We start from the raw sequence: 25,741 nt of genomic DNA on the forward strand, positions 1-25,741 counted from the left end.
TTAGTATGAGAGTTTACATGATTGACAGGAAGTCGCTCAATGAAAGACGGCTGAAAGATGTTTTGACGCGCGTGGGGATTTTATTGACCAATCCTAGTGTGGAAACAAGGCGGGACGTAGCGTTACTAAGGCAAGTATGAGTCAAGTATAAAGGGAATAACATGGTGTCCCAGTGGCTGTTTGTGTTTACCTAAAGATTAGATTTGAAAGGGCGTTTTGGAGGACGCAACTAAGTTTCTTTCGTTTCTAAATGCGATTTTTTTTCACTTTTAGTTTTTAATGTTAAGATTTACAAGGCCAGTGGTATGTAAATCTCATATGTCACTAATGTTCCAGTCTTACAAATGGAAAGGGGGCTTCACTTTGGAAACGTGAGCATTTCCCTGGTGCTCCTGTTGTTGTTGGAAACTCTCATCGGATTCGGGACTTCGCAAACTCAGAGCTCCGCCATTGGGAGGGAGCTGCAGTCGGCCGCCCGGGGTTCAGTTTCGACCACGGATGGAGATGATGGTGTAAGTGTCATGGAGCGGGGCTTGGAGAACTCAGGCACCCCGGTGATTGCAGCAGACGTAACGGTAGAGGATGACGACAACGGGCCGGCGGGGGAGACGGAAGAATCTTACGGAGAAAATAGTGGAAACATCCGACCGACAAGGTAACGGAAGTGTCACGTATGTTCAGCTAGCGGCTAGACACCCATTATCGGACACATTAAGTGTAACTTCTATTAAAATTATTTCCTAAATAAACAAACAATAATAAAAGCAACTTTTTAATGTTTGCTATAACTAGCTAGCTAATATGCTGATGTCATCCTCTGCTAGCCACCTGTGTGAGGTCTCGCGCGCCACGCACGCGGGGCTCCGGGTCAAACTTGCTTCCGGTCCGGTTCGTCCAGCCCGTTAACCTGTTTTCAGCGCGTGTGGATCATATTTTGATTAATGCCGGGAAACTGTTGGAGCACCAAATAAGAAAAATGAATGTAGATAAGTAACTTGAAGAAAATTCGACTAAAGCTGAGATGGAACAGTAATGACACCAGAACCAGTTGCGCCAAACATTTTTGTCACAATTTGAGTTTTCATGAACGAAATCTATAATATAAGCTGGTTGATTATTGCACGACGGTTAATCGATAGGAAAGTTTGTGAGACCCGGTGAGGAGTTCCTGCGAGTCGGGGATGCGAGAGACTCCTGGTGAAGTTTTCGTCAGTGAAGCTTGGGAGGAATGTCTTGAATGGACAGCTGTCGGTTCTGGTTATGTGATCAACAGGATTATGCTTGCAGGATTTGATTTCAGGCTCTTATTGTCAGATTTTCGGTTAAATAGTTTTCCACATTGACATGAAGGGGATGTTCCTTATCGTTTGACAACAGAGATGCTCTCATCTCTCCATCCACCGTTTGTCTTTGTGTACCTGTCATCAGATAATACACTTCTGAGCTGATTGAAGTTGAAAGAAAATGTCTTTATCATGAATTTGATTATAGTTAATTGGGAATTTATCAGGAGAATTTAATTACTAATTATTTATCGGTAATTAAATCTGTTAAAGTGACTGCAGCACAAGGGTAAAGATCTCTCATGAGGTTAACGGTGTATGGCTTCATTTTATATACTGCTCAGTGGATCTGTTAGTATTCAACAACACAAGTCACACATTATTGTCTGGATTTGGGAATTATCATTTAGAAGGTGCTTATTCACATTGTAAGTACAGCGCTTAAGTATGTTTGTTTTTGCTTTAACTGCAGGCGTTCTTCAGAGGAGAATCCTGTCTGTCAAAAGTTTATGGCGTCCTACAGTCCTCAGATGTACTGAACGCCGTTAGTCCGGCTCATGGGGCGGCGGGAAGGGCATTGATTTTGCCTTCCTTGGTAAACAGTGGGTTTTATGCCCACCTCAGATGTTTTGGCGCAGTGTGTTCTTTATGATCTTCCTCTTCTCTGTCTTGTTTTTTTTTTTTACTAAGTCTATTACACATTCTTTTGACTGGAGCGGCCCCCAGAATCATCTGTAATTCAGTGCATGTGAAGCCTGTAAGGTCCTTCCCTAAATTATTCTCTATGTAGTATCATAAATATGCTGTCCTGCTTCTCTACTGAAAGTCCGTCAAGAAAATGAAAACATTGTTGGAGTCAAGTCTTCTAGAGGTTTTACAAAAACACTGAAACTTACTTTAACGCATTGAACTTTTGCTTAAAATGCAGCATATTTTCTCTTTTGATGTTTTTCTGTCACTTTCTTGCTGACAACCCCTATAAAGCGTCCGATATGAATTTCATCTGGGATGTTTTATCACGACTGCTCCTGAGCTTGCCGTGCAATCACCAACATGAAGCTCATGTCAAGAGCATTGGGTGCGATTAGTTGTCATATATGCTAGTTGGGAAAAAAAAATGATGTGAAGCAGATAAAAAACATGTTTTCATGTGGTGATGTGAGATAAAAATCTTCATTTCTACCAATGTTGACAACGCTGCCTGCCAGAGATTCAAACTTAAAGTGGTTGTGATATAATTCTGAGTCAAGGGCGAGACTTCGTGAAGGGCTTTGAGATGAAGAGGCTCCTGTCTGTCATCTGTAGTTCACTGTCAAGAGGAAATCGAAAGTAATTAGAGGAGCAGTTTGCTTTGGCAGCAGCGAGCTATTCCCCTGCTAGGAACCTCCAGAGTGTTCTCCTGCCGCTGGTCACACCCTGCCACCGCTCGCGCCGGCGCCCTGGTCTATTCCTACACACTCTACATACATGCATCTGTCATGTTCTGTTTGCTTCAGCTGTGTTTGACCTTCATCTCTCACTTTGTCACAGACTTGATGTCATTCTACTTTCTTTCTGCCACTGATTATTATCTCCTATCATTCTGTGTCGTTTACATCCATTTGATTATGATACATACTTATTTTAGAAGTTTAAGGTCTTTTATATGACTTTTGTTTTCTCATATTTAAAACGTCCAGTGTTGAGCCTGCAAAAAATAATTGTGTCTGTGTAATCCCTTAAAAATGACATCAGATTAAGTTTCGAACCTGCCAGCTTTCAGAAATGCTGCCACAGAGGCTGCAAATCATCACAACAATGAGGCTGTCATGTAGGAAGTCAATGAGATGCAGAATTAACAAAGATGCAGCGAATAGAAACCATGTGAATCATTCATTAAAAATCTGTCTGGGAAAAAAACAACAACAATAACAACCCAGAAAATATAACCACTCCGTCTCCATCTGTACATCTTTGTTGAAGTCTGTCTCCTCCTCACAATTATTCTCTTTGTCTCTCGCTCTCCTATTTACCCTCTCTTTCATCTTACACTCCACCCCTCTCCTTACCTTCGCACATATACCTTGCTTTTTAATGTCGCCCCTGGAGTATATGCTCCACTCCGTGCTCTATTTCCATCCACCCGTCAGGAGAATTATAACTGAACTTTAGAAATACCACCAGAAATAAAAAAATCATTTAGGTGTATCCCTTCAAACGGACTAGTTTAAATGAAAAAAACAAGACTTCCTAGATGATCGACAGAACGCTTACACCAGGGAGACAAATGTCTTTAAATAATCAAGCTAGTTAAGTATCAATGAAGTCTCCCATGAGGCAGTGCTGTTAAAAAACCAATGGTTTGTGCTGATGAAGACTTAAGAGCAATGACAGTGAACTTAGAAGAGGTACGATGTGAAACAGTCAGATTGAACACTGGGTTGTCATCATTCAGAGTTAATTAGGTCAACCTCTTGAAAATGTATCACCACTTCCGTCTCTGTCCTTTTCCAAGTCAACCAGTCCAGGTCATGTGATTAAAAAGTGCCACCCTTTAATGGTAATAACAAGGACACCTACTTGATCACAAGGAAAAATTACAGGACTGTGAATAAAATCACTACATGTGGGAAAAGATGAAGAGAAGCGTGAACATCGTCCCCCTCTTCTACTGACTTGGTTGTAGAATGTTTGAACTCAGAGCTCTAAAGATAATAAACCTAACGGTCTTTCGCTTTTGGTTATGAATCAGATTTTGGAATGGAGCACTTCAAACAAAAAGTGGTCTGCTTTTAAAAAAAATTACTCTGCTTTTCTTTCTAAATTTTTGAGTTTCTGTCAGTTTTCTTAAAACTTTTCCTGCTTCTCCGCCTCTCCTCCTGTAATCTATTAATATTCTAGAAGTTCTCTTTGATCCAGCATTCAGATTGTGACGGGAGTTGCTGTCGTTTTGGGGGTGGGTGGCGGCGGCATCTATAGGTGACACCCAGCTGGATGTTTCCGTCTTGCTTTAGTGCGCATGCGTCTATTTTTGAAGGCTTTTGTGTTTGACGGCGCTGCCAGGTTTGATGCTGGTTGCTGCTCCGGCGGGGCCTCCGTCACCTTAGGGAGCACTTGGAAGTGAGAGCAGAGAGGACAGCAGCTTTGTTTGAACCTGCTCCCCCCACTGCCATCACCCATACCCTCTGTAACCCCCCCCCTTACACACACACATACACCCTCAGGGCCCTGTAGCAGCAACAGCTCTTCTGGGCCGCCGTGCATGCCGGCTGGCTCCCACCAGCCTACTGCTTAGCAACAGCCAATCGACCAAGCCGGGCAACTTGTTGGCCAATTGCATGGGAGAGACAGGCCAGTGCTCAGAATTTGAGTTGGCCGCATGGGTCTCGCTCTAGTAGGGTAAAGGAAAAGAGGAGATTTTTTTTTCTTCTTATTTTTGGAGACACTGAGTTCATTTCCATGTTTTTTTCCCCCCTTCTCTTAGTTTCTGTAGTCTGGTTTCTGTAACCGGGGAGATGCTGCGGGTTTTATTAATAGAATCTGTCCCCAAAGTAACAGGTCAAGATGAAGATGATTGAACTCCTGCTTTGGAGTTTTAATTGAGCACTTAAAAATCAGTTCCCGAAACACAGCCCGTGTGCAGCGGTCGCTGCTTGTGTTGTCACTTTGTTGCATCTTCATTGTTTTTTCCTTACTTCACCGTGTTTTTCAGGTTGTTATGTGGTCTTAAAAAATGTTGCTGTGGTTGCAGAAGAAGTTGTGCAACCCTTGCCGATGCCCTGATGCGACGTGTTGACCTTTGGTTTGTGTCACCAACTTTTTAAAAAAAACTTTCCATGTGAGGAAAGAGCTTGCTACTTGTTTGATGAAATCTTTCTGGAGACGGGATGGGAGGGGGTCATAACAAGGAAGGAAGCCATTGCTCAACAACACTGCCTTTGAGTGTGATTATCAGGAGGAGTGAATTTACTAGGTCAGTGGCTATTTCGGTAAGTCGGCCCATCCTGCAGCACTGCAGTACGGGTGGGGCCGAGGCAAAAAAAAAGGTAGAGGGAGAGAGAGGATGAAAACAAGGAGTTAGCTGGTTAGGAGGACCATGCTGTCTTGTTTTCACTCTCGGTGGCTCCTCACTGCTTGGCAACAACGAATCAGATCCTTGGAGCTGAGCTGCAGCCCAACCAATCAGATGTCAGGAGTGTGGCGCCATTGAGTTTGGATTTTACCACGTGTGAGACGATACAAGGAGAGAGAGAGAGAGTCATGACAACACTTGTAAATGGTGTGTCTGCATGTGTGTGTGTTTTATGCTGGTAGTAGTGTTTTTTAAAACCACGCCCTGGTCTTTCTGCTGCAGCGAACCTGATGGATGTGAGGTCGTTTTTTTTAATTTTAAACAGCCATCAGATGGCAGGTCTGTGAGTTCATAAAGAAGTGATCACTTGTTTGTTTAAGAGGTTCAGGGGAAAGAGTGTGTCAACCTTCACCTGACATTAATGTGAAATTAAGTGCTTTGATTATTAATGTGATGTCTTAAGGCTTCATGGCATCATTTATTTCATGAAGCCCAACAGGTGGAGTCCCATTAATCTTGCAGTAAAGTGGCGTCAGCAGGAATACTGGAGTGGATTTACAGACTGAAGACAGATTCACATGTTTGAATTTATAAAACATCTAATGTTGATTTATGTGTTATCACAGTTGAAAGTACAAAAAGGTTGTGACGGATTCCTGGTCTCTTATTTCTTCTTGTCTTTTTTTGGACATATTTTTTTGAAAACCCGTTCGTTTATCTTTGCCTCATTTATTTGCCGGTTGTACGGTGGTGCAGGGGTGCGGCATCGTAACTTTATCCCCACGTGCTCCCCACGCTCCCGTATTTCCGTTCTGCGTCTTGCTGACTGCGCGGCGCGCGGAGCGGTATCCGCGCGGCGGGCGGAGCGGAAGCGCAGCGGAATCCACGCGTCGCGCCGGCGTGCGTTCGTGCTGCTTTGCTGTTGCATGGTTACAGGTAGTTCTGCCTCGCTATTTGCTCGAAGTCTGCGGAGGTGCCCCCGCATTGGCTGAGCGAGCAGAAAAATACTTCCTCCCGTTGGATGCCGCGTAACGACAGGCCCGCCGTGATTGGCCCGGTTCTGAGGTTGCTCGCTCCTTGGAGACTCTGCTCGTGTAAACATCCTGGTTGCTTCTTTCGCTGAAGTTTGTTTACTAGCAGCAGCAGCAGCAGCCCGGCCTTTTTTTTTTGCCAATGTGTGCAGACTGAGGCCGGGTGTCTCTGAGGAGCTGGGAGTCTGGTGAGGATAATTGGCTCTCTGCTCCTCCGGTCGCTTTTGTGAGGGACTCAGGCCCTCAGTGCTGTTGTGACACTTTGACAGCATTGCAGGCGAGGAGTCGCTAACAGCCCTCAGTTTGTTCCTCAACTTCACTGTTGTCTTTTTCTGCGTCTTCTTCACTGCCTTCATCAGCATCAGCACCCCCCAGGCTTCATGTTGTCCCTTTGGTGATGAGCATCCTCCATGTCTTTAGGGCTTAGACACGGAAAATAATACGGGGATGTTTGTTTCGTCTGACCTAATGGTATTGTTCACTTCCATCCTTACCATTATCTTACACACCCCCACCCCTCTACATACATAAACATCCCCCACTCCTCCTTATCCTTTATTTGGAGTACAAAGAGTTCACAAAAGCTTTTGATCCCCCCCCCCCTTTCAGAATGAAACTCTTCTGTATCTCACACGCACTCTTTCCATCTCTGAAGTTGAACTTGATGCTCTCGATGACTTCGTCCTTGCTTCTACATTCACAGCATGAATCGGAGGGGGTGGGGCCGCCGGAGAGGAGGCCGCCAAAGCTTCGCACCCTCTCAGAGAGTCGACTGCTTAGCAACAACCAATCAGCCTAATATTTTTGGCAGTCTCGCAGCCAATAGCGAGGGCGACAGCGAGCTGTGGCTCCGATTTTTATTGGTGTCTGAATAGAGAGATGTGTTTTTCCTTAGCGCTCTTCTACACGCCGGTGCTGCTGGCATTTGCTGATAATGCTACGAGGAGATTTGGGGAGAAAATCTTGGCTTTGATGGGGCTGAAAGACACATGGCTCATTACTGTTAAGTGATCCTATTTGCATTTTTATGCAAACGCCTGACTCTGGTTGAGCTGCAACAAGGAGCAAGTCCAAAGTAACATGAGAGAAACTTTCCTAAAATTGATTTTCTCCCCCTGAAACAATCCTTTTCTAAAGCTTTAACATCCTGGAGCATGCCCCCCTTCCCCTCCCTTTCCCTTTATGGCAGAGGAGAATTCGATAAATACAATCAATGAGAGATTATAGTGACTTGACCGCGATTCACAGTGATAGATGGCTCAGGTGATGCCAATATGAAATAAACTCCGCCTGGACAGCTGTCAGAGACTGATGACGAATCAGCATCTTTTTTTTTTTTTCCCAACAAGCGTAAAACTATCTCCTCCCCCCAGTGACTGCTGTCTTTTTTGGCCTCGAGAGAGACATTTAAAACCCCCATATGCCTAAAATGCCCTGCGGGTGGGTTGGGCCCCAGCTGTGTGGCTGCGAGGCAGCGGAGGGAAAGCTTGTGTGTTTAACCGAGCCTCACTGTGTAAATAAAACTACAGCTCAATTGATGGCTCCTCTGGACGGACACAGATCGATATCAAGAGGAGCTCTGGACGGCGTTGAGGAGCAATGCGGCAAAAGTGTCAAGCGTGGGGCCAAGGGTGGGGCTGGACGTCCTGAGTGATTCAGTCACACTGGATTTTTGAACCACAGTAACATTTTTTGAAGAAATAATATTCATTTGGGAAATTAAAACTCCAACGCTGATGGAATCTATTAGTGGGGGGAAAAAAAGAAATATAAAAATCAATCACCTCTCTAATAAAAAAAAAACAATCCTCAGGTGAAGCTAGCCGGCGCTGTGAAAAATCATTATCCCATACATCATGTAAGGAAAAACATTTCCAACCTCTGCTTCTTATCCCCCCAACCACCGTCTTATTTTTAGCTGCCCGCTGCATGTTGCCAACAATGCTTCTGAATGAAATATAGCCAATATGATAAAAGCTGCAATCAGCATTTAAAAATTTGTTTTTTTGTTGGCCGGAAACCAATTTTCAAATGATTCAAAATAATACTTGTCTAGCTTTTTAACAATGTAGGAGAGACGATATCCTGAGTCAACAAGTAAAATCTCTACAAGATGCTTTACATTGAAATGAGTTTCATTTTCATAGCAAAATTTTATTATTCCCCATCCCCCTTCCCATTTCTGAGAATAAAAGACAGCAGTAGTGTAGTTGTTTATCAGATGTAAAAATCCATCTTTGTCAGTAATTAAACCACAGAAGAGTGTGTTGAGGTGTTTCTGCTCTGTCCACAGGTCTCTGGTGATCATCAGTACCCTTGATGGGAGGATTTCGGCTCTGGATCCCCACAACCAGGGTAGGCAGCAGTGGGACCTGGATGGTGGCTCAGGGTGCCTGGTGTCCTCCAGCCTTAGCAAACCCGAGGTAGACCATTACCTGTGCTGCTTTTTATTCCTGCTTTATCTGAGTATTGGACAGAAATGTACACAGAAGAGTCATCAGTCCGTTGCAAAACGTTTATAATGAATAAGTATTAAATGACCAATAAAAACACATGGTATAAATTTAATATGAGTAGCTGTTACAGTGATCCAAAGGGGAAGACTTCGACTTTCACCTAGATCCAAAGACTGGACTGTCATTCAACTTTACTCTTGTAAAATCTGCACGATGTGTGTGTGTAACGTTCAACAGTTTGATTCCATACGAAGAAACAAATTATTTCAATTCAGCTGAAGCCACACAGACGTGTTCAGCAGACTCTGTCCAGAGGATTGAGATCTAAGTAGATCAGAAAAAGTCCATTTCCTCCTTGTTGACGTGTCGGTATGGGAGTAAAGATGTTACCTCAAAACAAACGCCGTCCCTCCCGGCGGTCTTTCTGCAGACAGACATCAGTAATTGAACTCGGTGCACTTTGAACAGTTGAACAAGAGTTGCCGTTGCTTGCATTCATTCCATGAACTCGCATTCTCCATGCAGAGACGCTGCACCCCCTCATAGAAATGTGAAAGTAGCTCTTTTGCCCGGAGGATCAGCTTCTTTGTTGGCTGTGGCGCTTTTTACACATACAAGCACAGCGAGACGCTCGCCTGTACATGTACACAGAAGCTTAAACCGCCCACACCGACACGCCGAAAGTGAAACGTAGCCCAGAGCGAGACCAGAGCGCCGCTCTCTGAGAAACATACGAGAGAGGCGTGTGCGTGTTTCACTTTGATGTGGACTCGCTTGGTGTCTGCTAGAAGATTCGCCCGAGGAGGGGGTCCTCCGATGTTAATGAGGGTCTGGGTGGTGGCTGGGGTTTGTTTAATGTCGGTCTTGTGGTGCTGATGAGGCGGGTTTGTCATATCAATACGTTTACGCTATTAGATTTGTATAATAGTCACTTGAAGCTCTTAGGCTCTTGGTGGTGGTGGTGATTTTCGCCTGCTCCCTCCTCTGGTGTGATTGAATAGATAGGACAAAAAATGAAAGGGGCAAATACAGATCTTGGTATAAAGGAATAAAAACATCAACAAAAGGACATTTTGAGTAAGTACAAATAACAATAAAAAAAAGAAATTAGTTCCAGATATTCCACCTTCCAAAAATTGCAGCATCTAGGTTCCTCTCTATAGAAGACTCATGTATTCAGAACCTCCTGTATTCAGTGGCTGAAGTGGTCCTGGAGTACCTGCCAATCAGCCAGAGAAGATGTAAATGAAGTAAAAAAAAATCAATTTAAATTATGCCTCTTCATCTGTTGCGGTTTTGAATTTACGTATTGGAGATTTAGAGATTTCACTCGCTGTTTTTTTTTTTCCTCAGAGGTCTTCAGATGTTTGAAAGAGTTCTGCTTAAGGTTCGTCAAAGAACACATCATGTGTCTCCAGCGGAGATTTTCCGCTGTAAATTTGACCTTGAATATAAATGAGCTTCGTACTTGAGTTACAAGATTTTGCTGCGGTTGTACACCAAGCCTAGGGTTGTAGTGAGGATAATGAGATTCTCGCCTACGACTCATTAATGTCACTTTATAAAAATTCAAGAAAGTTTCCAGTTCCATTCTCAATTTCAAACAGGAAGTTCTCTCTATTAAAAATGATCCAGATGTGAATTAAAAGTTTTTAAAGTGTGTTTAATGTCAATATGAAATACTTTTGAAACAAGAAACAAATAAAGACTCAAACTTTGGCCATCCTCCTCAGATCCAGCCAAACTTGACACTAGCATGGATTTATAAAACTTCATAGAGAGTATGAAGATGTACACACACACACACACTCACACACCACTCAGTGTGTTTGTGTGTGTATGTGTGTATTTTCCCTTGTTGGCTTTTATTTGACCGACGGAGCGGAAACGAGACGAGACGCCTGACAAGAACTGTGATGTAATTTGTTATGATCTCCTGTGTGTGTGTTTGTGTTTGTGTATGTGTGTGTGTGTGTTGATGCTCATTATGTAAGTTTAGCTTTGCCCTCTCTGCCCTCAATAACCTGGGATGCCTTGATGCTGTTGATGGGTGGGGGCTGCCTCTGATTGCCCCCACCACTCTGACACCTCCCGGGCGCTTAGCAACGCTTTCATTGGTCCTTGCCTGGTCCCTAAGACACCAGTCTGCTCAGTGATTAGAGACCTGGGTGGGGATGGGGGGGTCTGTTGCTGTGCCATTGGCTGGCCTCAACATGCCGGAGAGGAAACAGCCAGTCACCTGCTGTGTGTATGTGTGTGTTTGTGTGTATGTCTTTTTTTCCCCTCTTCTTCTGGTGGAATGAGGGACAGCAGAGCCACAAACAGCTCTGTCTGCAGAAAAAGAAGCCATCACTCCAAAAAGCGTGTGTGTGTGGAGTCGGGGGTTACATGCAGGAAGTCAGTGCCAACATTGAATGAGTCATGCTGAAGGGGGTATAATGGGATGTAGAGGTGGGGGGGGTTGATCAGGGAGGTGAGGTAATGCCACAGAACAGAGATGATGTCATCACCAAACAGACAATGAGCACATGCACACACAGCCAACCGGTGTGAATGAACACACCAACAGGGAGGGAATCTGATTGATCGCCACACGACGATGGCCAATGGATCACCGCGCCGTGATTAATGTGACAAGCAATGATTCTTTCATCGTGGCGTAGGAAATAAGAAAGGCCGGTCGGGCGATATTTTTGGCAGAAAGTCGATCTTTCTTCAGGCTGCTCAGGATTTCGTTGTGATTTTATTTATTTATTTTTGGCATCAACCGCCTCTCAGCAGACCGACGACCCGATGGGCCAACAGGCCATAGCTGATGCTGTCTGACTCAGGGGCATCGGCAGCAACACACACACCACCTCAATGGTCCAACAACCACCCCCCACAAAAAAAAATTAAGTGAATCTGTAATTTTAATGCTCAAAATTTGTAAGAATTCAAAAATTCAAGCCCTTCACTCAAGTAGCAACGATTAAACATAACAGACGACTCATTCAAGCACAAAAAAAGCTTTTTTTAAAAAAAGAAAAACGCGAGGGGGGGTTGGATATTGATGCTGATTTCATTCACAGTTCATCAGAGGATGCCTTTGATTTTCTTAGGGAGGGGGAGGGGTCTCTCAACAATTATCACCATACGCAGAAAAATAGATCCTTTCCTCTAATATTTCGTTTAATGCCATCCGAGCAGTGACATGCGGTGAGGTTCATGGCTGGTGAGGCACTGATTTCATCATAATTAGATTTACAAAAATATGAACCTACAGTGTAGCTTTTTCACCATTTAATTATATTAAAAAAACGTTATGTTGTTGCCTACATGTTTGTTTATATGTTACGATTACTTATAAATGAAGTCCATGCGCAGCTCCTTCTGAACAAAAGCATCGAAAAAATTTGGAGTTGAGATATTTAATCCTCCATTTTTATATGAAGGCAGGGTGAGCGGAAAATAAATGAATGGCTGTAGTTTGCTGTCACTTCTTCTACAGTCGAGGAAGAGGAATCCTCGGCGGAATCCCTGGGATCACCAGCGCCCCCTACTATGAGGCCAGAGAATTGCGTTCCTCACTGCGTGCCTCTTGTCAGCCGTTTCAGGACCGCTCAACTCAATGACGTTACACACATACAGTTGTTGACAAAAAAACACTGTACATTATATACATTGGCTAAATTATGGGAATTTAGTTCATGGAGCAAATGTGTACAAACATTTTAATGGCGACACATAGAGAGATATGTGTAGTATACCATCAAAGCTAGTTGAGCCATCACAAAATCCGTGGTGTGGCTTGGCTGGCTGGCGCCTCACCGCAGGTCTCCGTTCAGTATTTCAGCGGTAAAGGTGAAAATTCAGCGATTTTGAGTAAAACTATCCTAAAATTGGTGATGTTAAACGGAAAATAACTTTATAATACACCTGAATGGATAATTATAACCATTTAATTTATTCCATTTTTCATTTTTTTCTTTCATGATGGCCTCACCTGCCTCCTCTGACCACGCGTCACTGCATCCGACTTTTCTCATTGGTAGAGCAACATAATTAAAATGTAATGGAAGGATTCCATCAATAGCAGGTTGGATCCATACTGGAAGGAATTTCACTATAAGGAATTTCCTTTCTCTTAGCTGCACATCCCAACTTCCACCCTAGAGGTTAGCATTGGAGCTAAATTTAGTCAATGCAAACCCTGTAATCCGGTTACAACTAGAGTGAAATGGAGACGTAGCATCTCTAAGCGCAGAAATCAATCAATCACATTGATCGTCTGTCTCTTTCATGCACTCATCTCTTTATTTCTCTACATTGAATTATACTGGAGTTGACGATATCCATTAGCAGAGACAGGCTGATATTTGGTCTGGCATCCCAATATAAAATACAGAAATAGTCTATTTACATTTTCTTTCCAGTGACCCATGAATTGTTTTTTGTTTGCACAACATTTCCAATGAAGTTGGATTATTTTACAATTTGCAATAATTTTGTCTATAATGACACCAGAACACAAAAATGGTAAACTTTTATGCAAATGTAAAACTTTAAAAATTGCCATTGTTTTCTTTGTTATGCTCTGAAAAAAACAAAAAGCCCCCCCCCCCCAAATAAATAAACTGTAGTGTCTCCCATCTGTACAGTCTTTGGGATTCACAAGCTGCTATTGTCAAATATAACTGGTTTAATCTACTCCAATGTCATAAAAATGATTAATGTTTAAACTGTAGTTAGGATTGTGAAATTATTCATTGTGCAGGTAATAGAAGTCTAGTGATTATCATCTGGAACAAAGTCAAATTGTACTTTCTTCAGGACTGGAGTGATTGCCCTCTTGGCGACGATGTGTAAGATAAGTGCTTTATAAATAAAACAAACAAGGCGCTGATAGATCCGGTCCAACTAGTGTCGGGTCGGATCAGAGATGTGGATTAAGATGACTCATCCGTCGCTCCGCCGTAAACCTCTTAACACCCCGGCAGCCTGTCAGTATGGTGCGATGGTCAGATTCTTAACCCCTCCCCTTTACAAATGCTAAATTTATCCTCATGCTGTCTGAAACCCCCCACCCCCGTGCCCTCCCTCTAAAAAAGATGACATCACCTCAGCTCCTGGCTCTGCTCTCCAGTAAATCATTCTGCCAAACATTTTTACCTGCAAGCACTTTTTCTTTTGTTCCAGCATAGAACAGTACATCTGACTGATGAGACTGATTGACAGGCGGGAAATAAATCCATCCATCATTAACAGAATAATAACCCGTATGTTGACTGCTGCTAAAGTGGACCCCCAGAGTTCTGATGACACTCTTTTGTGCTCTTGTTCCTGGTGAGCTAACGCTGCTGAGTTTAAAGCAGGATTAGACTCAGGTTTTCTCAGTGATGTCATGCTTCCTACCTTCCAGCAGCGAGCACCACATTACACACTCACAGGAACGATTTATCCCTGGTAACACACTTTTATTAAGGTCCAGGTTAATCACTATGGCCTGAGGACTGAGTCTGTATCTGGTGGTTGAAGGTGCTGCTGCTGTGTGGAGGGATGTGTCCGGAATGTGTTTCCTGTGGGCAAATGATTTTGTCTTTGAGCTGAAAACAACTTTAAATATCCTGAAAGTTTTTGGTACCACTATGTCTCGTCCAGACAACCTGGATAGAGGAAGTTCTGGCCCCTTTAAGTAAAGAGGCGGGTCCTCAGGCGTGAATGCGTTGTGACTCTCAAAAAAATATTTTTCAACTAGTGAATTATGGCAAAATGGACAGTTTCAAATCCGTCTCATGATCTGTAATGAATGAGCAGAATAAAAAGTTAAAACATTTTTTTACTCGTTTGTCTGTTGAGTTTTCTGATTTTTTTCCCCCCACATCATGCACATCGACTTGTTTTTGACTGGTCAGGAAAAAAGCTTTAAATCCAACCTGTTTATCCCGTTAGGCGTTTGGCAATAAGATGTTCATCCCCTCACTGGACGGTGCCTTGTTCCAGTGGAACCGGGACAGGAAGAGCATGGAGGCAGTGCCTGTCAGCGTGGAGTCCCTGCTGGAGTCGTCCTACCGAATTGGAGAGGACACGGTCCTGGTTGGGGGCAAGTCCCTCACTACCTACGGCTTGGGTGTTTACAGCGGCAAGGTAAGTGAAATGACTTTCACAGTTTCTCGTGTTTTTTTTCTCTTAATCAAAGTGAAGTTTTCCTATCGTGCCGCCTCTCAGATTCGGTACATCTGCTCCGCGGTGGGCTGCCGGCGCTGGGGGGACGACGAGCAGGAGGCCGAAGATATGCTGTTGCTGCAAAGGACTCAGAAGACTGTTCGAGCCATCCGGCCCCGCTCAGGGATGGAGAAGTGCGTTTTGTTTATCGCTCGATCGATCTGTCTGTGTCAGTCAGAATGAGCCAGGAAGCAGCTGCTGTATCGTGTGAGGCGTTTCAGAAATGTCAGTCATCTGATTGACTTTATGTCAGTGATGTTTTGAATGAAGTCAGTCAACATTTCTGCACCCAGGAATAAATTTAAGGACACTTTTGTTCTGAGGACCTGTGTTGAATCAAGTTAGCTTGTTTTAGACAGAGCAAATTTATCCAAGTCTTCAAAAATAATTATCAAGACTTGAATTCTTATAATCAATTCCAAAATTACAATTTGTTTCTCATCATTCTTGATATTAGGTGGAACTTCAGTGTTGGAAACTTCGAGCTGAAGCTCCTTCCTGAGATCCAGTCTGGAATGAACTTCCTTGAGGGAGATGTCATGAATGGCGATGCCTCGAAGGACAAGCTGCGCGTCATCATTGATGAAGACGGCAAGCAAACGGAGAACCAGCAAAAGCAGAACCACAACTTAGACCTCATCATCAAAGTGTCTGTACCCGACTGGAAAGTCATGGCCTTCAGTCCCGAGCCCGGTGGGCAGCTGGTGTGGGAACGTGAGGTGGGACGCGAGAAAAAGAAAAACCCAAAATAAAATCATCTTAATCAGTGATATTGTTTTTATTTTAGTGCTGATTGTTTTTATTTTAGTGCTGACATCAAGAGACTCATTTTGTTTCACACCTGTTGTGTAGTTCTACGCGCCCATCGCTTCAGCTTGGCTAGTGGGCGGGGGCAAGGTCACGCCAATCCCCTTATTTGATGACAATGCCTATCGCGACCAGGCAGAAAACGATGAGGAAGAGGACAGCGATACTTCAAGGAAGACCAGAGGAGCTGCGGACTCCAGCATTTACCTCGGTAAAGGCCTGCTTGGATTTATTCCTGATGTTTGCTTGCATTATATTCTGTCATTTCTGGAGTGTTGGTGAGTCCGGTGCACGTCTGACTCCTTTTCCGTCCTCACAGGGATGTTCCAGGGACAGCTCTACCTCCAGTCCTCCGTGAGGATCACTGAAAAGTTCCCTTCCAAAGCCATCACATCGGAAAAGGACATAATTCCACTTCCCACTGTCAAATGGAAGCCTCTCATACGTAAGCCAACTTCCTCTCAGCCATTACTGTTCAGCCATTACCATGACTTCACTAGCAAGCTCAAGCCACACCCACTTCCAGTAAGGGGTGTGGCTAATATGAAATCTTTGGTGTTTTAAGCCCCACATGCCCAGACTGTCCATGACCAACATACCTGAAATAGAGAGGTGTATCGGCCTCCCATAACACAAAATGCTAGTGGTGTTTTAGGAAAGAAACTTCAGACATATTTTAGGCCCAAATATAAAATAAGAAAATATTTAAAGAAGTTTTAAGACATTCCACTGTGTGTTGACAAAAATCAGACTATAATAAAGTATCTATCTATCTATCTATTCAGTATGTATGGGAACTACAGTATATTTACGCTGGATTTTTGGCAGAACATCTTACGATCTGAGTAGATGAAGAATCTAATGGCAGGAAATGAACAGGAACACTGCCACCTACTGGCTGGGAGTTAAACACCACACAAAATTAAGCTCACAGATTTCTGTCTGAATGAACTAAAAGTGTGTATCATTTCTGAAAATCAGTAGATTAGTAATCAGTAGACTAAATTAAAAAATGACAATTATTTTGTTGTGTCCTCCTACAAAGGTGACTGTATCTTATTTTCCAGACATGTTTGGATGAATACGCATCCATCATATCTGTAATTGTAAACCAGAGTATATTTATCGCTCCTTCCACCGAGATGCTAAAAGAACTTGTATCTCCTGTCCTGGTACAGATTCCCCATCTCGGACGCCAGCCCTGGTCGGCTCTGACGAATTTGACAAATGTCTGAACAACGACAAGTACTCCCATGAGGAATACAGCAACGGAGCGCTGTCCGTCCTCCAGTATCCATACGGTAACAACCTGAATAAGCAGCAGGAAACTACGACAGACTTCTGGACCCAGCTTCTGATTTCTGTTTTTATCCCCTCTGCAGACAACGGCTACTACTTCCCCTACAGCAAGCATTACCGGGGGAAACGGAACAGCGCGGTCAGCCTGATTAAGGGGAATGGGGCTGGAGGGGAGCGTCGCAGGAAGAAGGACCCCGTCCTGCTGTTGCCCTGGTGGAAAGAGATCATCGGCACCATCATCTTCTGTATCGCCGCCACCACCTACATCGTGCGCAAGTTCTTTCACCCCCCCGCCCCCATGGCCTATGTGAGGGTAAGCACAGAAACACAGCAAGGAAAGGATTTTGTGAGGGCGTGTCGTGTAAAGTTTTTAAAGCGATGTCCTCCCTCTGTCCCTTAAAGCAACGCAAAGAGTCGGAGACGCAGTGCCAGACTGACTCCAAGTTCGACCTGGAGGTTGTGGAACCCAAAGAGCCGGTCGCTACAGAGACCCGACCCAGTGAATATGTGTCAAGGTACTTCATTAAATTGTTGGACATTATTGAAACTATTGTTAAAAGTTGGACAGATTCAGCTGTGTCAGAGGTAGGGAGGGAGAAAGTTTTGATTTACAGGATAGAAACATCCTCCTTTCATTCAGATCGAGCTCTGGGAGTTTCTCCGACACCTAAAAGAGCGTTTTGGAAGGTCTTCCTTCTTTAACACTCTGTGTTTAGTCTGAGACTCGAGCGTCAGACGATGAGACGAACTCTGTGACCTTGTCTCAGCTTTCTTTTTACTACCGGCCTCTTTTTTTCTTTACGCTCTTCTCTTCTGTAGTTTTGCTAAACCGAGGACCAAACTCCACCCCACGTCGTGTTGTCTTCAAATTTTTCTTCTCACACTTGAAAGTCACATGTTTGTCTCATTCTTTCAAGGTGTAGCTCCGGATTTGGCACTGTTACCATGGTGACCACTGGTCTTCCAGTCTGCCTTGATAGGACAAGGCAGAGACGGGAGATGCGAGCCGTCGTAGTGCATGATTGGATAAGTCAGCTGTTTGCCCTCAAATGTAAATGACCTCCCCCTTCTTATACCCCCCGCCCCACCCGGCAGCATCTGCCACAGGGTCAGGGTGTCACTTTACATCACTGTCAGCACATTCTGGAGGAAGTTTTATTTTATTATGGTGGACATCTCAGATGTGATCGGTGGCCGTAATGTATGGGCTGTCGCTGACCTCCGGCCGTCTGATCGATGGTGGCTGCATGTTTACCGTCGCTCGTTGAATAATGCGACTCTAAGCCGCCCCGAAACGCGAAAGAATCTCATTAAACTGCAGACTTTCGTTTCTGCTGTCATCGCTCGCACTTTTCTCTTCTTTCCATCCACCCCAAAGTGACAGCACCCCCTCCCGCCGTTTCCTTTCAAGCTGCCGCTGCTGCAAATCCATGCAAGTTAAATTTACCAGAAAATCTTCCCTAAATAAAAGCGGCAGCGGCTGAGGCAGCCATGAACCTGGTTCGTCAGCAGTGACGCCTGGATCCATGTGACCACACATTTCTGAACGAGACGGCCTTTAATACGCCGAACGCGCAGACAGTGACTCTTGTGTTGTTCTGTGCTTGTTAACATAACAATTACCAATTGTTGGATCAACTGAGTTTCAATACGTTGACAGACTTTAAAAAACCTTGAAGTAAAAATGTGTTTAAGTGTTGATATTGTTGTTTTTTTTGTAATATGATCCCTTAATTTTATTTTAATCTGTTTAGAAATGTGAAGACTCTCTGGGTGTGTTTGTCACAATTAATCTTTGACACACTAATCTTAAATTCAGTAAAGTCTTAATGCCAACAGCCTGGCCCTTTTTCCTTCTGTCAACATCTGTTTGTCTTCCTGCCTCTGAAGCCGTGAGTTGGTCACCTGCCAGCCCGGCCGCTCACGTCTGCATTGATGGGGATTTGGCTGCTCGTACTTCCTTCCTTGTAATCACCTTTTCACCACATAACAAGCCTCTGGCCACAGAATTGTGTGATCTCTGGTTGTTGAAAGTGCCAGGCGTGTTAGGTGATGACACGCTTGTCACGTGCAGCTTCCTATCAGCCGGCGCGGTGCCTTTCGTCTTTGCACAATGTCAACCGAAGCGCCTTCTTTCCAGGTATCTGACTGACTTTGAGCCGGTGCAGTGCCTCGGCCGCGGGGGGTTCGGCGTTGTGTTTGAAGCCCGCAACAAAGTGGATGACTGCAATTACGCCATCAAGAGGATTCGTCTGCCCAACAGGTAGCGCCTGTTCACACCTTAGACTAACATGCTAGAGGCAATTAGCTCTTCCTTTACTCCTGCTGTCTTTGTCGCTGTTGAACCGAGTTAAATAAGCAGCGAGATTCTTATCTAAATGCAGAAAATCGTCGCGTCTGGACATCCTGAAAAGTCAAAGTGGAAGCATTTACACTGTCCTGATTGCAAACCGTAACGCTGGTGTCGTTTCAGAGAGGTGGCCCGGGAGAAGGTGATGCGGGAAGTGAAAGCTTTGGCTAAGCTGGAGCACCAGGGGATAATCCGATACTTCAACGCCTGGCAGGAGAGCCCCCCCGAGGGCTGGCAGGAGGAGATGGACCAGAGGTGGCTGAAAGACGCCAGGTGAGCCGCCACTTATAAAACCGCTGTCCTGTGCTGATTGGCGAGGGTCCTGTTGCATCATGGGAGAAAGTACTCTTGTTATGTGAAGACACGTGAAAACGATGAGCAGTTTATAACCTGCCGATGTCACCTGTTTCCATCTCCCAGCACCACTGACTGGCCAATGAGCTTCCATGACCACATGGAGGTGCTGTCAGTCAAAGTCCCGGTGTCCAGCTCTGTGCCGCCTCCGTTTGAGCCCGAGGGAGAATCTTTGGAGGTGTCCGTCAACGCCCGGTCCCTCTTCTCCAGCAGCACCGGCGGTCCGGGAGGCTTTGATGTCGACATGGCAGATATGTCCCTTCACCCCATGCTGGGCCACGACAGCCTAATGTCTGAGCGGGACAGCCAGGCAGACCCCGACGCCTCAGACACTCCACACTCCTTCGAGCTCTGCTCCCCCCGTGGCCCCAGCGACTGCACCTCCTCGTCCTTCGACATCGTTTTCGAGGACTCAGGCTGCGACCGCGACGCCGAAGCAGAAACGGACTCGGCTTCCGGCGTGGCCAGTGTGGGCTCGAGAAGAGAGAAGAACAGCTCGACTTCCGCTCACAGCAGACGACAGGAGTCTGTTCCTACCTCCTCTTCCTCACCTCCTCGGCCGACCTCTCTGAGCCTGGTTCTACCCACTACTCCCCCAACCCAGCGAGTCCTGCCATCGCCCAAGGTCGGTGAAACATTTGACTTCTGCATGAAAAAACCCCCAAACAAATAGAAAGGGCTTTCCATGATGTATGGACCTCCTCCCTGTCCAGGTGTACCTGTACATCCAGATGCAGCTCTGTAGGAAGGAGAACCTGAAGGACTGGATGGCTCAGCGCTGCCACCCGGAGCACAGGGAGCACAACCAGTGTCTGGACATCTTCCTCCAGATCGCAGAGGCCGTCGATTTCCTGCACAGCAAGGGTCTCATGCACAGGGACCTCAAGGTGAACACACATACACATGCACCTGTCTAGCCCTAGCCAATGCTAAAGCTGTGCTACCTTTTATTTTTACTTTAAATTTGTGCTACGGTTTCGTGTTTCACGTAACTTGTCCTCATTGCTCCCTCAGCCCTCAAACATCTTCTTCACTATGGATGACGTGGTGAAGGTGGGCGACTTTGGCCTGGTCACGGCCATGGACCAGGAGGAGGATGAGGATGCGCCGAGCGCCCTGACACCCGCCCCGCTCCTCACCCGACACACCGGCCAGGTCGGCACGAAGCTCTACATGAGTCCTGAGCAGGTGAGGAGACGCACAGCGCCGAGGGGACTCTTAAACCTCTAACAGCAGATCATTCACACCTCCCTGTCTGCCCCGACAGCTGTCCGGAAACTCCTACTCCCACAAAGTGGACATCTACTCCCTGGGACTGATCCTGTTTGAGCTGCTGTATCCCTTCAGGACCCAGATGGAGAGAGTAAGGGTGAGTCAACAAGCACAAAAGATGGTTATACAGCAATAAATTAGCTTTTCAAGCTGCTGCACTTTAGATCATTAAAGTCAAAGACAGGCGCATTGCAAACAAAGCAAAAAACCATAATAGGGGGCTGGGAGAGAATAAATATTCATCAAACAGAAGCAGACATGTACGAGTGTGTTTTTAGAGTTAATCTATGTCTTAATGAATATTTATACATCCTGAATTATTAAGGAATGTGATTAAATTTTTAAAACAGACTACTATTAAAATAGTTTAGGAATTTGAATATTAAGGCAGGATATCTGTCCATCCAGTCTTTCGTTGAGCTGATTATTTTACTTTATCAATTTTAAAACCGCAGCCGTCGCTGGAATGATTCTTGTTGTCACCTTTAAAGTTAGCCTTTGTTTGTGTTCACGCAGCTTTTCTGTCACGTCAGTCTCCTTTTAACAAAAGGACTGATCAGCCACTAGCAGAGCTGCGTTCACAGGTGTTTACATCTTTTCTTCCAGACACTGACGGAGGTCAGAGCTCTGCGATTCCCGGAGAGCTTCTCCAAGAATAACGTTCAGGAGGTGAGTGGTGCGATGCCGCCCCCTAGTGGCCACAATGTTAAGCTACACCTGGGGAACGAGCGTTACATTTTTAACATTTTGTTTTAGGTCATTACAATTTGTTTTTATTTAAATACTTTTATGTCATATTAGTCGCATCTTTTATTTATATTTTTATATTTTTTCAGCTGCTAAAACTTCCTTGTTGGTTAAACATTACAAATTGTTTGAAAGGTATTTCTATTGATTATCCATCGATCACACCTGCTGAGCTCGTCTAGTTAGGAGATGAAAGTTGTTTTTTTTAGTCTTCTAAACCAACAAAATGCAGTTAGAAAAGAAAATGTCATCAGCATATACGTATGCTGACTCATTATTATTAGTAAGGAAATGTAATCCAATAAGAATCCATGTGTTCACATAAACAGCTAAACATGTTATTTTGGTAACGCAACAGCACTAGATGGGTTAGTTATGCTAACATATTTACCTGTTTAGTTTGTAATGAGATTAACATAATCCCATAGCATAATCTCCGATTTTCCAACACTGGAAATCCCTCTTGCCCTGTCATCCCAGTATCCCACTTCACTAGATGTTTGCTGTTCTATTTTAAACTCTCTCTCTGTGGGTGTGTGTTCATGCAGTCTTTCATTATATAACTTTATAATTCATATAATTAAAGCTGAACTAGCGGAGGATGTGATTAGCATTAGCATTCCTGGAGCCATCTGACGTACCGTTAATGTTCTGTTTGTGTAGCTGAGCATGGTGCACAGCATGCTGTCCTGGAGCCCCAGCGAACGCCCTGAAGTGGCCGAGATCATCGGGACGCCCCTCCTCCAGGAGCTGCAGCTGGAGATGCCTTGCCGACAGGCCATGAGGCAGCGCTCCCGCACCTACAGCGCCTCCTCCATGGGCCGCCCCTCGCGCCAGTCGTCGTCGTCTACCTGAAATCACCTTTGACACTGCCACCAAACCCCCCTCCCATACGTTTCCCTTTCATGCCATCGCGCGCCACCTCAGACAGGATCAGTTCTAGATGTCATGTACGACAAATGGACGGGAATTTACCTCACAAGACGAAACACTTCGCAGTTATTCTTCCTGGCGTGTGCACACGCCGTGTTTCTATATATTTGCACACCATTCCGCCGCCCCCGTTCCCAGTTTTACTCACACCTAGTGAAAGAATAGCCTCCATAATGTTCACAAACTTACTGGGATCAAATTCTACCTGCTGATAACTCTTAGTTATTTTAAACGGCTCAGAGGACCAGAAGAGGGATTTAGAGAGGAGGTGAAGCTGTTATTCAAAGAACATGAGACCAAACTGATTTTGAACTATAATCGATAAACTGACACGAGCTGTTTTTGGGTCTGATTTGATCTCGGTCTGATCACAACACCAACACGTTGCTTGCTCCATACATTGAGCCAGTGTTCCCTCACCCACAATACACCTCAGGTATCAGCATCAAGAGGACACTCCAAAGGGGCCTTTGATATCCTCCTACCTACTGGTGACCAGTATTGATCGCTGGTATGAGCACTAACTGGTGTTCTGACACCCAATATGCCTGATTTGGGAGACCAAAAAAAAAAGTTTTTGTTTTTCAATACGGTGAAGCGTGGCGTAGAGGAACGAGTCGGTTGATATGATTTTCTTTTAGAAAGGGGCCTGAAGGCCGCCTCTGAATGAATGCCAAGCTTCCGCTTCCTGTTTTCTTTGGGGGTTTTTTTTGCATGAAAGAGTGAGCGTGGGTTTGTTAACTCAAAGCCAGTACTGGGATGTAAACGTCCTTCAAAACTCTGAGGTGCTCAATCACTTTCCAACACCTCCTCTTTTCTCTTTGTACAGACATAAAGGTGAAGTCAATTTAAATGTTTTTCTTTACTCCGGTCATGTTTGATAAATCGTGTACATATTGTAAGGCGCCATTTGCTTGTAAATGATTTTTTTGTTTTTCATGCGAACACTGTAAAATATTGTGATATACTTTTAGGGGGAGGGGGAGAGGGAGAGGGACGAAGAAGAAAAAGGATCTCTGCCATTAATGGATAGCTGAATGTTACACAGCCTGACCTCCAGAGACAGATGATGGTGGTCAACTCTTCTTGCTGATTGAAATTATTTCCAGTGTTTGTTTTATTTCGGGTACTGAGTGGAATGTGGTTAATGCGCTGCTTTGAGCACCAGAAGAGAACCCACAAGACCAGAGTGCCATTTGTGAGTCAGTTAAGTGTACTTTATCTGGAACCGACATCCCAGCTCTCATTTTTTTTGGAGTTGCGTTGCCGCGCTTCAACACCAGTCCAGCTTGTGTTTCCCATGAAGCAGGAAAAGCAGGAATTCTGAGGTCTGTAGCTCTATAATGATGCAAAAAAAAGAAGAAGCATTAATCCCAAGTGATGCTGTTTTATCTCCTGTTATCCATCGGGGAGCCGGATCTGATTTGTGGTCATGTGATCTGCGTAAGCATTGTTTTAGTGAGTCATATGACCCATTTATAGCAACACACACACACAAACTGCTAATTGTAATGTATGATTGTACTTTTTCTAAGAATCTCCTGTCTTTTTTTAAAACGAGTGCAGTTTTTTTGATGATTCTGCAGGGCTTTTTTGATTACTGTAAAGTCTGGATACAAGAAGTTGAACTGATGTCCGTTCATCATTTCACCCAACCCACCGAAGACGAGTTGCTCTGAAAAGGCTGTCGTCACAGGTGACAGCACTCCCACCAGGATGAATGTGCTGTTCCCTCATGACATGTCCTTACTTTAGGGAGAAAAAAAAATTATGACACCGCTGTAGATTTAATGTTGATATTTCAAAGTGAGTCTCATTTCTTCTCCCTGGCAAAATGAACCCCAGAATTTATCTTCAGTTTAAAAAAAACATCATTAGTGAGTGATTTGTGCTGTGGAGACTGGATGGTGGGAAGAAGAAAATGTCACTTAGTAAACGGCCTCCCAGCTTTAAACTGTTAACAGTGGAAAACCCATCATGGGCAAAAATTTGTTGGAGGCTGTCTGGAATTGAAATTGTGTCTATACCTTGGTTCACACTCAGTCCATCCATCCATTCATTCCCTGAAGTCTGTCCGGAGACAGTCGTGCTTCCTCATGCACAAACCCCCATCCTCTGTCCATGTTGAAATGTAAATATGTTTTATTTCTTTTTATTTATGCTTTGATTTTGTGATCAATCCTTTTCGGGTTGGTGTTACTACGAATGCGTTTCATTTCATGGAGCGCATGGGAATATGATGACTTCTTCTAAGTCTAAATTTAATAAACCGTTCTATACCGTTTGTACAGTTTTGTGTCCTTGTTGTGGAGTCTGTTGGGTGGTTGTGTCTTCCTGATGTTCACTATTGAATCAGAGTTGGGACAAAACATTAAACTTATTAACTGTGAAAATAAAGGCCCATAAACAAAGGAATAAAAATCAGGAAACATACAACATGAAAGTGATTACATAAAATCGGTAATGTCTGACAGAAAAATGTAATTACATTATAATATAGCCATTATTTAAGAATCTGTCAAACTTTCAAGAGCTTTTTTGAATTAGTCAACCTTAATTTTTTATTGTATTTTTTTTTTATTTTAAATTTAAGCTCGCCAAACTAGGCGTTTTGGAATTTTTTTGTTCGGGTTAGGCAAACCAAAGCATTATGGGAGATGTCGTTTAAATGCTAACGAATTATTTTATCTTACAAAATATTAAAAACGCCTTTAGCTGGAAAATAAATTATTTTTCTTGTAAGGTGAATACAAAAAAAATCAGTATCGTGCGTCATCTTTGCACAATAAAAGATAAAACTTTTTTTTTTTTTTTAAAAATACGATAAAATATTAAGCTACTAGGCTAACAAGCTAGCCTTGAAGGGGCGGGGTCTCTGTTCGCGATTGTCAAAATAAAAGTTTAAAGCCTTGCGCGCCTCCCCCTGTTTGCGCATATCCGCTGCCATAACGTCA

At 44.2% G+C, this 25,741-nt stretch overlaps 1 protein-coding gene across 1 annotated transcript; it reads left to right on the forward strand.

Annotated features, from left to right (window-relative positions):
- The first annotated feature begins 153 nt into the window (after positions 1-153).
- On the forward strand, positions 154-25,069 carry eif2ak3 (eukaryotic translation initiation factor 2-alpha kinase 3). Its single transcript, XM_068339464.1, has 18 exons — positions 154-655; positions 8,659-8,788; positions 14,753-14,947; positions 15,029-15,159; positions 15,483-15,744; positions 15,878-16,043; positions 16,152-16,277; positions 17,011-17,133; positions 17,215-17,444; positions 17,534-17,646; positions 19,272-19,394; positions 19,605-19,754; positions 19,902-20,460; positions 20,549-20,722; positions 20,850-21,023; positions 21,103-21,204; positions 21,714-21,776; positions 22,518-25,069. The coding sequence occupies exons 1-18, from the start codon at positions 345-347 to the stop codon at positions 22,707-22,709; spliced, it is 3,324 nt and encodes a 1,107-aa protein (XP_068195565.1). The 5' UTR covers positions 154-344; the 3' UTR covers positions 22,710-25,069.
- The last annotated feature ends 672 nt before the right edge of the window (positions 25,070-25,741 follow it).

The sequence above is a fragment of the Antennarius striatus genome, chromosome 17 (assembly GCF_040054535.1).
Source record: "Antennarius striatus isolate MH-2024 chromosome 17, ASM4005453v1, whole genome shotgun sequence".
Taxonomy (NCBI): domain Eukaryota; kingdom Metazoa; phylum Chordata; class Actinopteri; order Lophiiformes; family Antennariidae; genus Antennarius; species Antennarius striatus.

Bases quoted from the DNA above. Each gene is read 5' to 3' on its own strand.
- eif2ak3 (XM_068339464.1), top strand. From the start codon at position 345: ATGGAAAGGGGGCTTCACTTTGGAAACGTGAGCATTTCCCTGGTGCTC. The intron at 15,160-15,482 runs GTGCGTTTTGTT...TCTTGATATTAG, and splicing joins CCCCGCTCAGGGATGGAGAA to GTGGAACTTCAGTGTTGGAA. The intron at 17,647-19,271 runs GTACTTCATTAA...CCTTCTTTCCAG, and splicing joins CCCAGTGAATATGTGTCAAG to GTATCTGACTGACTTTGAGC.